The sequence below is a fragment of the Hypanus sabinus genome, chromosome 19 (genome assembly GCF_030144855.1).
Source record: "Hypanus sabinus isolate sHypSab1 chromosome 19, sHypSab1.hap1, whole genome shotgun sequence".
Taxonomy (NCBI): domain Eukaryota; kingdom Metazoa; phylum Chordata; class Chondrichthyes; order Myliobatiformes; family Dasyatidae; genus Hypanus; species Hypanus sabinus.
The window spans coordinates 56,795,800-56,810,359 of NC_082724.1; the positions used below are offsets into that span (position 1 = coordinate 56,795,800).

Here is a 14,560-nt window from a genome sequence, read left to right on the forward strand (position 1 = left end):
ATGTTACCCACCGGTTGAGTTCACACACACAAACATTTTTATACATACACGCACACCCACACACGTATTCTGAGGTATTTAATATAAAACTGACAAAACCTTTGATGGCAGAAATCTAATGTGAAGAAAGTGTAATATAAGTTACCATCCATTTCTTTCAGGTCGAGCGGATCCAGAATGTAGGTTGGGGCATTTGTTAAAAATACTCTTCAAAAATGATGACTTTATGAATTCGGTAAGTTGGACCTACTACCTCAACAGAAAAAAAAGCACCACGGAAATTTAAACCTGACACTAATCAAAGCCTATCTCTTGGAACCTGTCCAAGTAAACCACTTCAACACACACAAAATGCAGGAGGAACTCGGCAGGCCAGGCAGCAACTGTACTCTTTTCCATAGATGCTACCTGACCTGCTGAGTTCCTCCAGTATTTCGTGTATGTAGCTTTGGATTTCCGGCATCTGCAGATTTTCTCATCTTTACTCCAATAAAGATGAGCTCTTTTGGAAGAGGACAGCGAGGCTTTGAGAGGAAGTGTGGCGGCGGCCATTTTCAAATTGTCCAATTGCGTCTCAGATCGGAGTTCTGAGAGGCGGGACTGCACAGGCGCATGAAGGAGGCCTGGGAACGAGGGAAGATATAAAAAGAACGCAGCCTTAAGAAGCGGGCAGCGGAGTGCGGGGGGAGCAGAGTGTAGGGCTTGGGCTCAGGGGGCTTAGGCGGAAGGGGGCACAGTAGGCTTATCTTTTAGTTCTTGTTATTGTCAGTTATTCGGGAAGTATGAGTGAGAGGGCAGCTTGTTGTTCTTGGTGTCGGATGTGGGAGGTCCTGGAGTCTCCGAGCCTCCCGGACGTCCACATCTGCACCAGGTGCACCGAACTGCAGCTCCTGAGGGACCAAGTTAGGGAACTGGAGCTGCAGCTCGATGACCTTCACCTGGTCAGGGAGAGTGAGGAGATGATAGAGAGGAGTTACAGGCAGGTGGTCACTCCAGGGCCACGGGAGGCAGATAGGTGGGTCACGGTCAGGAATGGGAAGAGGCAGGTATTAGAGAGTACCCCAGTGACTGTACCCCTTGACAATAAGTACTCATGTTTGAGTACTGTTGGGGGGGACAGCCTACCTGGTGGAAGTGACAGTGGCCGGGCCTCCGACACAGAGGACGGCCCTGTAGCTCAGAAGGGTGGGGATAGAAGAAAGAGGACCATAGTAATAGGGGACTCGATAGTCAGGGGTTCAGACAGGTGGTTCTGTGGAGGTGATCGGGAGTCCCGGATGGTAATTTGCCTCCCTGGTGCCAGGGTTCAGGACGTTTCTGATCGCGTCCAAGATATCCTGAAGTGGGAGGGTGAGCAGCCAGAGGTCGTGGTATATGTAGGTACCAATAACATAGGTAGGAAAGGGGAAGAGGTCCTGAAACGAGAGTATAGGGAGTTAGGAAGGCAGTTAAGAAGAAGGACCGCAAAAGTAGTAATCTCGGGATTACTGCCTGTGCCACGCGACAGTGAGAGTAGGAATGGAATTAGGTGGAGGATGAATGCGTGGCTGTGGGATTGGAGCAGGGGGCAGGGATTCAAGTTTCTGGATCATTGGAACCTCTTCTGGGGCAGGCGTGACCTGTTCAAGAAGGACGGGTTACACTTGAATCCTGGGGGGGGACCAATATCCTAGCAGGGAGGTTTGCTAGGGCTACAGGGCAGACTTTAAACTAGTAAGATGGGGGGGGGGGGGGCGGGAATCAATTTGAGGAAACTATGGGAGAGGAGGTTAGTTCACCAGTAGAGCAAGTAAGTAGACAGTGTGTGAGGGAGGAAAGGCAGGTGATGGAGAAGGGATGCGCTCAGCCCGAAGATGTAGGGGAGAAGAAAGAAAAGGATAATAAATTTGAATGCATTGTTAGGGATGAAAAGAGAGGAGGAGGTGGAGAGTATCTTAAATGTATCTATTTTAATGCTAGGAGCATTGTAAGAAAGGTGGATGAGCTTAAAGCGTGGATTGATACCTGGAATTATGATGTTGTAGCTATTAGTGAAACATGGTTGCAGGAAGGGTGTGATTGGCAACTAAATATTCCTGGATTTAGTTGCTTCAGGTGTGGTAGAGTAGGAGGGGCCAGAGGAGGAGGTGTTGCATTGCTTGTCCGAGAAAATCCTATGGCGGTGCTTTGGAAGGATAGATTAGAGAGCTCCTCTAGGGAGGCTATTTGGGTGGAATTGAGAAATGGAAAAGGTGTAGTAACACTGATAGGAGTGTATTATAGGCCACCTAATGGGGAGCGTGAGTTGGAAGAGCAAATGTGTAAGGAGATAGCAGATATTTGTAGTAAACACAAGGTGGTGATTGTGGGAGATTTTAATTTTCCACACATAGACTGGGAAGCTCATTCTGTAAAAGGGCTGGATGGTTTAGAGTTTGTGAAATGTGTGCAGGATAGCTTTTTGCAACAATACATAGAAGTACCGACTAGAGATGGGGCAGTGTTGGATCTCCTGTTAGGGAATGCGAGAGGTCAGCTGACAGATGTATGTGTTGGGGAGCACTTCGGGTCAAGTGATCACAATAGCATTAGCTGCAGTATAATTATGGAGAAGGACAGGACAGGACCTAGAGTTGAGATTTTTGATTGGAGAAAGGCTAACTTTGAGGAGATGCGAAGGGATTTAGAGAGAGTGGATTGGGTCAAGTTGTTTTATGGGAAGGATGTAATAGAGAAATGGAGGTCATTTAAGGGTGAAATTATGAGAGTACAGAATCTTTATGTTCCTGTTAGGTTGAAAGGAAAGGTTAAAGGTTTGAAAGCACCATGGTTTTCAAGGGATATTAGAAATTTGGTTCGGAAAAAGAGGGATGTCTACAATAGATATAGGCAGCATGGAGTAAAGGAATAGCTTGAGGAATATAAAGAATGTAAAAGGAATCTTAAGAAAGAGATTAGAAAAGCTAAAAGAAGATACGAGGTTGGTTTGGCAAATAAGGTGAAAGTAAATCCGAAAGGTTTCTACAGTTATATTAAAAGCAAAAGGATAGTGAGGGATAAAATTGGCCCCTTAGAGAATCAGAGTGGTCAGCTATGTGTGGAGCCGAGGGAGATGGGAGAAATTTTGAACGATTTCTTCTCTTCGGTATTCACTAAGGAGACAGACATTGAATTGTGTAAGGTGTGGGGAACAAGTAAGGAAGTTATGGAACCTATGACAATTAAAGAGGTGGAGGTACTGGCGCTTTTAAGAAATTTAAAAGTGGATAAATCTCTGGGTCCTAACATGATATTCCCCAGGACCTTGAGGGAAGTTTGTGTAGAAATAGCAGGAACTCTGATGGAGATCTTTAAGATGTCATTAGAAACGGGGATTGTGCCGGAGGATTGGCGTACTGCTCATGTGGTTCCATTGTTTAAAAATGGTTCTAGACGTAAGCCTAGCAATTATAGACCTGTCAGTTTGACATCAGTGGTGGGTAAATTAATGGAAAGTATTCTTAGAGATAGTATTAATAATTATCTGGATAGACAGGATCTGATTAGGAGTAGCCAGCATGGATTTGTGCGTGGAAAGTCATGTTTGACAAACCTTATTGAATTTTTTGAAGAAGTTATGAGGAATGTTGACGAGGGTAAGGCAGTGGATGTAGTCTATATGGACTTCAGCAAAGCCTTTGACAAAGTTCCACATGGAAGGTTAGTTAAGAAGGTTCAGTCGTTAGGTATTAATGCTGGAGTAATAAAATGGATTCAACAGTGGCTAGATGGGAGATGCCAGAGAGTAGTAGTGGATAATTGTTTATCGGGATGGAGGCCGGTGACCAGCGGGGTGCCTCAGGGATCTGTTTTGGGCCCAATGTTGTTTGTAATATACATAAATGATCTGGATGATGGGGTGGTAAATTTGATTACTAAGTATGCCGATGATACTAAGGTAGGAGGTGTTGTGGATAATGAGGTGGGTTTTCAAAGCTTGCAGGGAGATTTATGCCGGTTAGAAGAATGGGCTGAACGTTGGCAGATGGAGTTTAATGCTGAGAAGTGTGAGGTTCTACATTTTGGCAGGAATAATCCAAATAGAACATACAGGGTAAATGATAGAGCATTGAGGAATGCAGAGGAACAGAGAGATCTAGGAATAACAGTGCATAGTTCCCTGAAGGTGGAGTCTCATGTAGATGGGGTGGTGAAGAAGGCTTTTGGAAAGCTGGCCTTTATAAATCAAAGCGTTGAGTACAGAAGTTGGGATGTAATGTTAAAATTGTACAATGCATTAGTAAGGCCAAATTCGGAATATTGTGTACAGTTCTAGTCACCAAATTATAGGAAAGATATCAATAAATTAGAGAGAGTGCAGAGACGATTTACCAGGATGTTACCTGGGTTTCAGCACTTAAGTTCCAGAGAAAGGTTGAACAAGTTAGGTCTCTATTCATTGAAGCATAGAAGGTTGAGGGGGGATTTGATCGAGGTATTTAAAATTTTGAGAGGGATAGATAGAGTTGATGTGAATAGGCTGTTTCCATTGCGAGTAGGGGAGATTCAAACGAGAGGACATGATTTGAGAGTTAGGGGGCAGAAGTTTAAGGGAAACACGAGGAGGTATCTCTTTACTCAGAGAGTGATAGCTGTGTGGAATGAGCTTCCTGTAGAAGTAGTAGAGGCCAGTTCAGTTGTGTCATTTAAGGTAAATTTGGATAGGTATATGGACAGGAAAGGAGTGGAGGGTTATGGGCTGAGTGCGGGTAGGTGGGACTAGGTGAGATTAAGAGTTCGGCACGGACTAGAAGGGCTGAGATGGCCTGTTTCCATGCTGTGATTGTTATATGGTTATATACAGCAACATGTTGCTTTTTTTCTTCCCTCCCCCACACATGCTCATGATCCCCATCCACCATCTAACCCTTACAATGGAGAATGAGGAATTTATTGAGTTCTACTATTAAATTGCTTTGGTATAAATCTTCAGGCAAATAAGCATATGATCCTTAATTTATGTTCTGATTGTTGTCTTTCCATATCTTTCCATATTTTTCTCTGTGCCTTGAGAAGCTGGTGAATACTTACGTAATGACTAGTAGAGACCCTGTAGTCAACACTTCAGCATGCAGACTTCTCTTGGACATTATGCCTGGATTAGAAACTGCTGTTGTTTTTCAAGAGAAGGTAGGAAGAAGGCTGCATTTACAATCAAGTGTGTTTTTATTGGGTTATGTTCCAGATCCAGATTCATTTTCTTATCTCATGTATGTTGAAACATACAGTGAAATGTGTCATTTGAGTTAACAACCCACACAGCCTAACGATGTGCTGGGCAGTGTTGCCATGCATACCGTCCCAGTGTATAGAAGTACCATAATCACAATCTAATTGTACAACTCCATCAGAAGTGATCATTGATTTCAGCTGAAGTACCAGCATTAACCTGCTGAGTAGTTACAAACTTCAGTCTCTTCCCTTAGATCTTTAAGACATTTGAATGAAGTGTTGGGGTCAAAATGCAAGTCAGTGCCCTCACTGAGAAGAGATGGGAGTATTGGTAGAAAGCAAGGAATTCTATTGTGTCTGTCCATGGGGGAGGATATGCTGGCATGCTGAAGAAGCACCTTGTGATAAAGGGGCATGTTTGTATTCTAAAGTGTAAAACTGTCGAACATTTATCACCAGGCAGTTTCCAGTGCTTCTCAACTAGTTCAGATGAGAATTAGGTGCATGTTAAATCATGTGGAATTCAGAAAGCTATTGGGGAAGAGCTGATAGTACTAATTGGTTTCAGTGAAGATGAGCTTATTATGTATCAGGACTGTAATATCACCTATTTTTGCATTGTGCATTGTTATCTGCATACCACATTTTTGACAGCTGTACAATAATTGGCTTTTATTAGTTCCAAATTTATATTTGCTCTGTATTCATCTCTGAATTGAGCTTCAACTCCATTCTGTACTCAGCTTGTCCTTTTTTGTTACGTATTCTTAGGGGTAGTTTCAATATTTGACAAAAGTTTGTAGATCAGATAGTGGGGAAGAACCAGCCAGCATAATAGAGCCTCATCGGATAACTTGCAGAGAATTTTCAGATCCACAGTCAGGTTTTTATAGATCACTTATTAAGAAATTTCATGTTTGTCTATGTGGTACTTTAACCGATCAAACTGTGTTGTGATTTAATTTGTTAGAATTCACCCTTCCTGTGCTCTTTAACTTTGAGAGGCTTATGTAGAGTCTTGGAAATTTCCATTGTGCAGCTCTTCTATCTGTCTGCATTTTAACCTTTTTTTTTGTATTACTTTTAGCCTACTGAACAGTTTCTTGGAAACATTTTCAAAACAAAATTTGCTATTAAGCTACAAAAAGATTTCAGCCTAGATCACCATAAGTTTATGAACTGCTTAAGAGAACAGAGGTCAAGGGTTTTGGACAGTCTTATGGAATCTCTTGATGGAATGTTTATTTCCAAGCTTCATCAGGCAACCATCATAGGACTAGGGGAAGTTATAATATCTGGGGTGGTATAAATTTTAAAATTGAGGTTTTGCCAAACCAGGAGCCAAGGTGGTGCAGGACTTAGAGTTGGATGAGTAGCAGGTTTCAAAGTTCAAAGATAATTTATTATCGAACCTGATGGCCTGAATGGACTAATTCTGCTCCTATGTCTTAAGGTCTATTTCTGGGACCGTTAAGAAACACAATTAGAATCAACACCCTTTTGAGAGAGTTTGCAAGAGGAGAGCTGTTAAATTAAATTTTAAAATTTAGAGGGACAGTAACATGTAACAGTTAAAAAGAGGAATAGGTGCAATAGGATTGGATCAGCAATGGAGTTGGCAGAAGTATAGTTAAACATGGTGAAAGATGTGAAGGCATATGTAAATCCACAAAGTGCAGGGCATAATGTTTTTAAGATGTTCAAAAAAGGCAGGGGAAATAATCTGGTGTAAGAGAGTTCATTGGAGAGTTTAGATAGTGCTGGAAAGATGGATAAAGAGTGATTTTGAGGTGTCAGAGGTGAGAGTTAAGCAGGTAGGGCATTCTTGTTGCAGGGTATGTTTTCAGTCTAGCAAGAACTTAATTCTGAGGAACAGGTTTGTGTAAGTGGGGAAACAGCCATCTTTGTTATGTTTAGGTTAGTAATGTTTGAAGGCTAAGGATCTAAAGTTGAACTTTTTAAGTGGAAGGAAAATGATGAATGAAATACAAAGTGGAATTAAAGATCAACTAATTTGACAATGTAAAATTAGAATTGATAAAGTTTGAAGAGGTATAACCTAGAAATATTCTCACAAAAGGGGACTAATAAGATAGTACAAGGACCTTGTGTGTATGTCCAAGGATTCCTGAAGGCAGCTGGTTAGACAGATGAGATAATTAAGACTGTGATTAGCTGTCTAAAAAATGAATAATACAAGGTGTTCCCCCCCCCCCCCCCGAGCGTTCCTGTGAAACCTTTCTTAAGCCGAAGTGCCATAAAGCAAAGGACCAGTAAGTTATATAGGAAAAATATTCGTAAAAGTGAAAATCATCTTTGTAATGTGAAAACAGGTTACTAATGTAGGTCTTTTGTAAAGGCGAAGTGTAAAGCAAACATTCATAAAGTGGGGACACCTGTATTGTGATGCATTTCACTTAATTTCAAGATTACTAATACAACCTGTATTCTGATGAAGAACCAATGTCATCAATCAGAAACTTGAGTCATGTATGGAGATATTAGGATAGGTAACGATAAGCTGAGGAAAAATATGTAGACCTAGTGATGCCCTTCTTCTGGTATGGTGACAATTTTGCCAAAAAAAAAACAGGCAGATAATTAGGGAGGGACTCTGGAGTACGGGGTCTCAAGCTGAATGCTGATACTTGAATGATTTTAAATGAAAGGTGGATAAAAGGCCAGACCTGGAGGTGACAATATGAAATGGATTTTTTTCCATAAATTAAGGGGAATAGTGTTGGTGTTGGACTTTGAACACAGATCATGATCTAAGGCCATTTCTCTATTTAACCCCCACCTCTCAGAGGGGGAAATTTCTTTCCTCTTTTGGTCCTGATGGAATATAGGATTTTATCCACACCACATCACATCTTCCTGTTATTATGAATACCATGGCTATTATTTCAGTTTGCATAACCAATGGCTGCTGAGTGAAATAAATGTTCTGTTTATTTCAGAGAATTAAAGCCATAATATTCCTGTTTGGTTAACTTTATTGGTAGTGGAATTATTTAAATTGTGACATCAAACTGCTTACAACTTACTGATGAAGCCAGAGGAATCCCATTTATTGATGATTTTTGTGTTCACTTTAGGAGGGGATTGTAGAAAACTTATTCAAGTGGGCAAAAGAATCTGATCAGCCACTGAGAACGTATGCTACAGGTCTGCTTGCTGGAGCCATGGAAAACCAAGATATTGCAGCCAATTACCGGGAAGAAAATTCACAGATGGTAGGAATTGTGATACTGGTTTATTTTAAAGGTTGGGAAACTTTGTTGGACTTCTTGTCTTGGGCTTTACTTAGGTTGGGAGAACAGATGCTTTGTTAGACTGCACTTGACAGAAATTTAGAAATATTGGTTGGTGGCCTCGTTATAATGAATGGAAATTATCTTCATTTGAACACATTACTCCCACCCTGAACTAGTTAACCTCTACTGTACATCCTCTAATTAAATCAAGAATTTGCTCATCCTCTTGCTGCTATCACATTTTGCTAATATTGAGTATTTCTAAAAGAATATGTATTTGAAAAGAATATATGAATAATACAGGATTCACACTGGGTCTCAGTATTTAAAGGGGAACAGCTTCCAAGGTACCTGGAATATTACATGTGTGATTCTTTAATGCTTCCCTTAGTTTTTGGATGTTAGGTGTACCTTGCTGTGCCTTCTGTGCTGCTTTGGTGTGTCACGTGCTAGGCATCAATTGGATAACAGCGACTGCACTTCTGAAAATATTTGTTGCCTGAATAGCTTCTTGTGTGTTTTCTGAATATGGCAGCAACTCCTAAGTCCAGTCCAATGACTGAGGGTGGGAAGGATACTGCAGGTTGTTTCTGCCATGACGTTTTGTTTTGGATATATTCCTGCTTTGTAGGTATAATTGTTGTTCTGTACCAAAAGCACTGTGATATTAATAAATCAAAAGGAGCCCATTTTGTGGGTGACCTTTCAGCAACTGATGTTTCAGGAACAAATAAGGCATTCCTATCTTCAATACGCATATGGACTTCTATATCAGAGTGGTACTGAGCACTGAAGATTCGGATTTAAATTTTATTTTTGTAAGAAGATGTCTTTCTTTATAATAACCCTTTCCAATTGTTCAAAGGTACCAGTGATGCTACAGCGTTTACGAGACTTACAACTGCAAGAACTGGAAAATAACCAGAAGACAAAATGGCAGAGCCCATGGAGGCCACACTTTACAGCCTTGCTTCCAATGGATGAGGAAGCTGTGGACATGGACTATGGTGATACCTTGAAAGCTGAGGATGTGGGGGACTGTGCCAACAATCTCTCCTTTCAGTTAAATTCGTCACACAAAACCAGTAACAGGATTAATTCCTCCATCAAGACTATGGAGAATGAGGAAGGAATGAAGGGGAAGGATGGACAAAGGACAGAGAGAGAGAATACAAATAAAGCAGCCAAACAAAGACTCAGTTTTACAAACTTGGAATCTGAACGAATATGTAATGAGCAGTCAAATAGCTGGTCAGAAATGTCACCTTGGGTAATTGGCACTAATTATAGCCTTTACCCTTTGACACCTGCCATCGAGCAAAGATTAATTCTACAGTATTTAACACCTCTGGGAGAATATCAAGAGGTGAGATGCAAAACTGATCTTTTTTCTTGCTGTAATATTCTTTATTTCCCATTCTTATGATCCAAAATGATGGTGTGTTTTGAGACAATTGACTTGTAGTCACCACAAGACATGTTGGTTTGGGTCTAGAGCCACCTTTAAGCCTAACACATATAGAATGCTTGGATATAGAAACCTGAGGACTTTCCCCAAAATTTGGGAAATCATACCTTCCCTCTCCTGTGGTTAATGGAGCCTTCAAACACATTTACTTTACAGAATTTCCTGCATGTCTGCTCACCCTTTCTCTCCCCAGACAGAAAAGAAACTGTTTTCCTTGTCTTCATCCTTCATCCACTAGCCTTTTGATCCAGTATATCATTGCTTGCCATTTCTGCCAAGTGACATCTTGCCCTCATTTCCATTCTCCTTCTACCTACCCATCACCCCCAGCAGAGTTCAGCTTTCTCCATGACTCCTTGGTCCAAATCATCCCTGCCCACCAACCCCTCTCTTTCCTTGGAAGTTTACCCCTGTGACTGTAGGAGATGCCATTCTTGTCTATATCCCCCACCCCATCACTATCCAGGAACCTAAACGTTCCTTCCATGTGAGACAGTGATTCACATGAATCTCCTCCAACCTCATCAACTGCATTCAGTGCTGTTGATATTGCCTTCTCTATGTTGATGAGACAAAGGATAGACTAGGCAATTACTTCTTAGAGCACCTGTGCAATGTCAGCAGTGGCCATCCTGAGATTCTGGCTGCATGTCATGTCATCTCCCCTTTCCATTCCCACACATCCTGTTTGTCCTTGGCTTTCTCTGCTTCTGGTGAGACCACTCACAACCTTGAAGAGCAGTACCTTCTGTTCTGTTTAGATAGCCAATGGCCTAATGGCATGAACACTGAATTTTTCATGTGTCTGACTCCCATGTTTTCTCAGTTTCACCCAGTGTTCACCTTTTCCATCTCCCCTTCCTTACCCACCATATGGTTTCACCTAGTACCTACCAGCTTCTGTTTCGCTCTTCTCTGTCATTGTCTTCCCTCAACACAAGGTCCTGATAAAGACCGTAACACTGACCATCCACTTCCCTCCACAGATGCTGCTCAACCCATTGAGTTCATACAGTATTAATTGCTCCAGATTTCAGCACTGTTTTCAATCTTTACGTGTGGCTGTCAAATGAACATAGTTGTCAAATTTTTCTCCCCACAGAACAGTAATGCAATGCTGTGGTTTTCCAATAGATGCCACTGGCACATCATGGTTCCTCTCCCTAATCCAATATTGAAGGTGAATTCTTTACAGGGGCCTTGACCTGTCCCCTTGGTTGAGACCTGCAGTTCTGTGCCAGTTCAATTATTTGGGAGCTTTCTTGAAATGTAAATGCCTTTCTTTAATATTTACAGATTTATAGTAATTCATTGTTTCTGATCATTTCCTCCAGTTGTTGGCTGTATTTATGCAGCTTGGTGCTCGTGAGCTGCTCATGTACTACATTGACTTGAAGCAAACTAACGATGTTCAACTCACTTTTGAAGCGCTTAAGGTACGAGAGGGCACCCTCTGTCTTTGGTGTTGGTACTAATCTAAGCCCTCTATAAGTTAGAATAACAAGTTGTAAATAAACTGTTAAGCCATGATAATACTTGGTTTCTTTAGTTTGTGATTGGTTGATAAGGATGCCACCTTTAGCTGCAGCACTTTGAGGCCCAAAGAAGGCAACACAAACATTAGCACAAAGCTCACAAAAACCTTTTGGTTTTTTCCATCCTCTGCCCCTGTCCCAGTACGGGGGCTGTAACAATTTCCTCTGACTCACCTTCTGAGAGTACACCCTTCAGGAGGTTCCTGTGTTGGCTTCTTGAATCACTTTTGTCTGTATTGAAGGCATTCTCACTTCAGTTTTGAACAGTGACGAAAGAACATGATTCTGAGTTACAGTGGTTTGCAAAACAACCACCCACGTGAAGTACTCATGATAGGGGCAATGAATGTTCAGAATGCTAGAAAAGCAACTGGTCAAGGTCGAGAATAATCATGGCAGAGGTGTTACTGCTTATCCTCATTGTGGTCAATCGGTCAAGAAGTCAAGGATCCAGCTGCAGAGGGTGGTGTATACTCCACAATTTAGGAGGTGATGAGTTGGCTTGGAATTATAGAATTGAAGATGGAGCTGTAGTCAATAAACATAATGGATGGAGATATCTGGGAGATTGGAAATTGCATGCTTCTCGAAGCACTTCATAATGGTAGATGTCAGCTACTGAGCAGTAGTTGTTCAAAACACATTACCTTGTTTTTCTTTGGTACCAGGATGATCATGGTCTTAAAGCAAGTGGGAACCTCAGATTGAAGCTTAGGAATGTTTGCAAATAACAAATAGCTGATCTGCACAGGGCATTTGTGTTGTTCACTTATAGTCTCCCCCCCCCCCCCCCCCTTTTTAAAAAAAAGAAAGAGTAGATTACCCTAATCTGGTTCCTCTGTTTCTGGTATTGTCCTGGGGAAAAGCTGAATTGGCTTAGTCACTCATATTAATCCATAACAGGTCATAACAAGTCCAGTTTTGCATTTGTTTCAATGATCAGTGATTTGAATCGTGAGCTTATTCTCTCAAACAGTATGCCATACTGACTTAATTAAAGCTGTCATGTGGTGGTTTGTTTAAACACTGTTGGGTACTATATCCCAGGGATAAAACTATGTGGCAGAAATTAACCTTCGTGCCGTCTCTCCTGGAAGGTGAACTTGGAGGGGTGGGGGGGGTGGAGGTGTATATTGATGAGGATGTGCAAGATTTGGTTGCTATTTTTTTCCATCTTGCCCACACCTGTCCTGAATAACTAGGAATAATTTATCATTACATGACTGCCTCTTTGTGGTATGAACTTTTTTGCTTTCATCTGAGGGAAATTTTGGGTAGAAGGAAGAGAATCTAGAGAAACTGTATCTCTACCAAGTTGTAGCTGATTGTTGTAGCCTTAAGCATTGACTGCTGACCTTTTTGATTTTTGTAGCACAGACTTAATGGAGATTGTTTGTCATTCTGCCTTGTGACTGTGTGGTAAGTTACCCATTGACCTGCTTAATCTGCTCATTTGATACCTGCCTTTCCTCTTCCACAGTACCTGGCTTCTTTGTTATTACATAAGAAGTTTGCTGCAGAATTTGTGGCTCATGAAGGTGCTCAAAAGTTGCTGGAGATCCCCAGACCCTCCATGGCTGCCACTGGTGTTTCCTTGTGTTTGTATTATCTAGCTTACAACCAGGATGCAATGGAACGGGTGAGTTCAACAATTCTGAGAAGTACACTGAGTCAATCTCATAGGATAAGCTTAATTCATTGTAATTTGGTTAGGTATGTTTCTTCTCTTTTGGAATGGACCATGAATCTGATAAATCTGAGCCACAAGGAAATTCACATGCTATTATTACAACTTGAGAATTATATTCATGTAGCTGATATTGGAAGGATTATTCTGTATTTGGGGAGAGGAAGCTTCCTCAACTTCATTAACTGTTCCTGAGATGATAAAATATACAATAAAATATATCTCTTCTGTTAAAAGACAATGCAAGTGTTTAGTATTTTTTCAGCATAATGATCTTGTTTCCTTGTTCTTTTCTTTCTAGGTGTGCTTACTCCCACACTCCGTGTTGTCTGACGTTGTCAGTTACACTCTTTGGCTACTAGAGTGCTCCCATGAGTCAGGCCGCTGTCATGCCACGATGTTCTTCTCAATCTCATTCGCTTTCCGCTCCATACTGGAGCTCTTTGACAAGCAGGATGGTCTTCGGCGGGTGGTTAATTTGGTATGGTTGCTAAAGGCTCTTGGTGATGCTGTAATTTAACATTTTGTGTTGGGTCTAAAGAAAGTTGCACTCAAGCAGGGCAGGCAAGCAATTGTAATAAACTACTGTCTCGGATCACAGTGAGATATTATAAGGGGTAGTGGGGAAGGAGAGAGAGCCAGCATGTGGGCCTCTTTAATCAGCAAGAAGATGGATGTTTCCACTGCCCATTTAAACACGATAGATTTGAGAAAAAGAACATTTTGTAGTTCTCCATTGGGTTGGGTCCGTAAATTATCATTTGTGCCAGCCTGTACATACCTGGTGGTGATGTAATGGGTGTACATAAATGTTAAATGGATTCAACGTATGCAGAAAAATTATTTCTCTTTGCACTAGAGGGAATCAAGAATGAGATGATTTAATAAAACATGCCATTGTGGAATAAAATTAGGAATATTCTCTCAATTAATGAATATCTGGGAATGTCTTCAAAAAGTTTGATTAAATTAGCAAAGATTTTCTTTTATGACAGTGTTAAGAGAAATGGAGTTAAGGCTTGTGGAACTGGCAGAGTTGCCGATTAAAGATGATCTCAATGAGTGAATGAACTCCTGCTGACCTGTTTTATCTATGTAGAAAATCCTTAATTTGATTTTTTTTTAAATTTGTTTTATAGCCTGGGTTTAATTTTGTTTAACTCCTATAGATCAGCACGCTAGAAATCTTAAACTTGGAAGATCAGGGTGCTCTGCTTAGTGATGATGAAATCTTTGCCAGCCGCCAGACAGCCAAGCACACGTGTATGGCACTACGGAGGTACTTTGAATCACATTTGGGAATTAAACTGGAGCACGTGAAGAGATCCTTGCAGCGGACAGAAGGAGGCGCTATTGTTCATCCTCACCCACCGTGCAAGGTGTGTACATTGAAACCTTTATGCCAATTCCTCCAACAATTAAA

At 41.3% G+C, this 14,560-nt stretch overlaps 1 protein-coding gene across 3 annotated transcripts in view; it reads left to right on the forward strand.

The window, feature by feature from the left end:
- Nucleotides 1-14,560, forward strand: part of LOC132377945 (DDB1- and CUL4-associated factor 1-like) — a 98,757-nt gene that overhangs the window by 35,682 nt on the left and 48,515 nt on the right. For all 3 annotated transcript variants that reach the window (XM_059944451.1, XM_059944453.1, XM_059944454.1), the window contains exons 4-11: nt 162-235; nt 5,035-5,148; nt 8,289-8,426; nt 9,313-9,813; nt 11,250-11,351; nt 12,931-13,089; nt 13,439-13,618; nt 14,307-14,516. In XM_059944451.1, the coding sequence (XP_059800434.1) occupies nt 162-235; nt 5,035-5,148; nt 8,289-8,426; nt 9,313-9,813; nt 11,250-11,351; nt 12,931-13,089; nt 13,439-13,618; nt 14,307-14,516 (1,478 nt within the window). The remainder of the gene's footprint in view (nt 1-161; nt 236-5,034; nt 5,149-8,288; nt 8,427-9,312; nt 9,814-11,249; nt 11,352-12,930; nt 13,090-13,438; nt 13,619-14,306; nt 14,517-14,560) is intronic.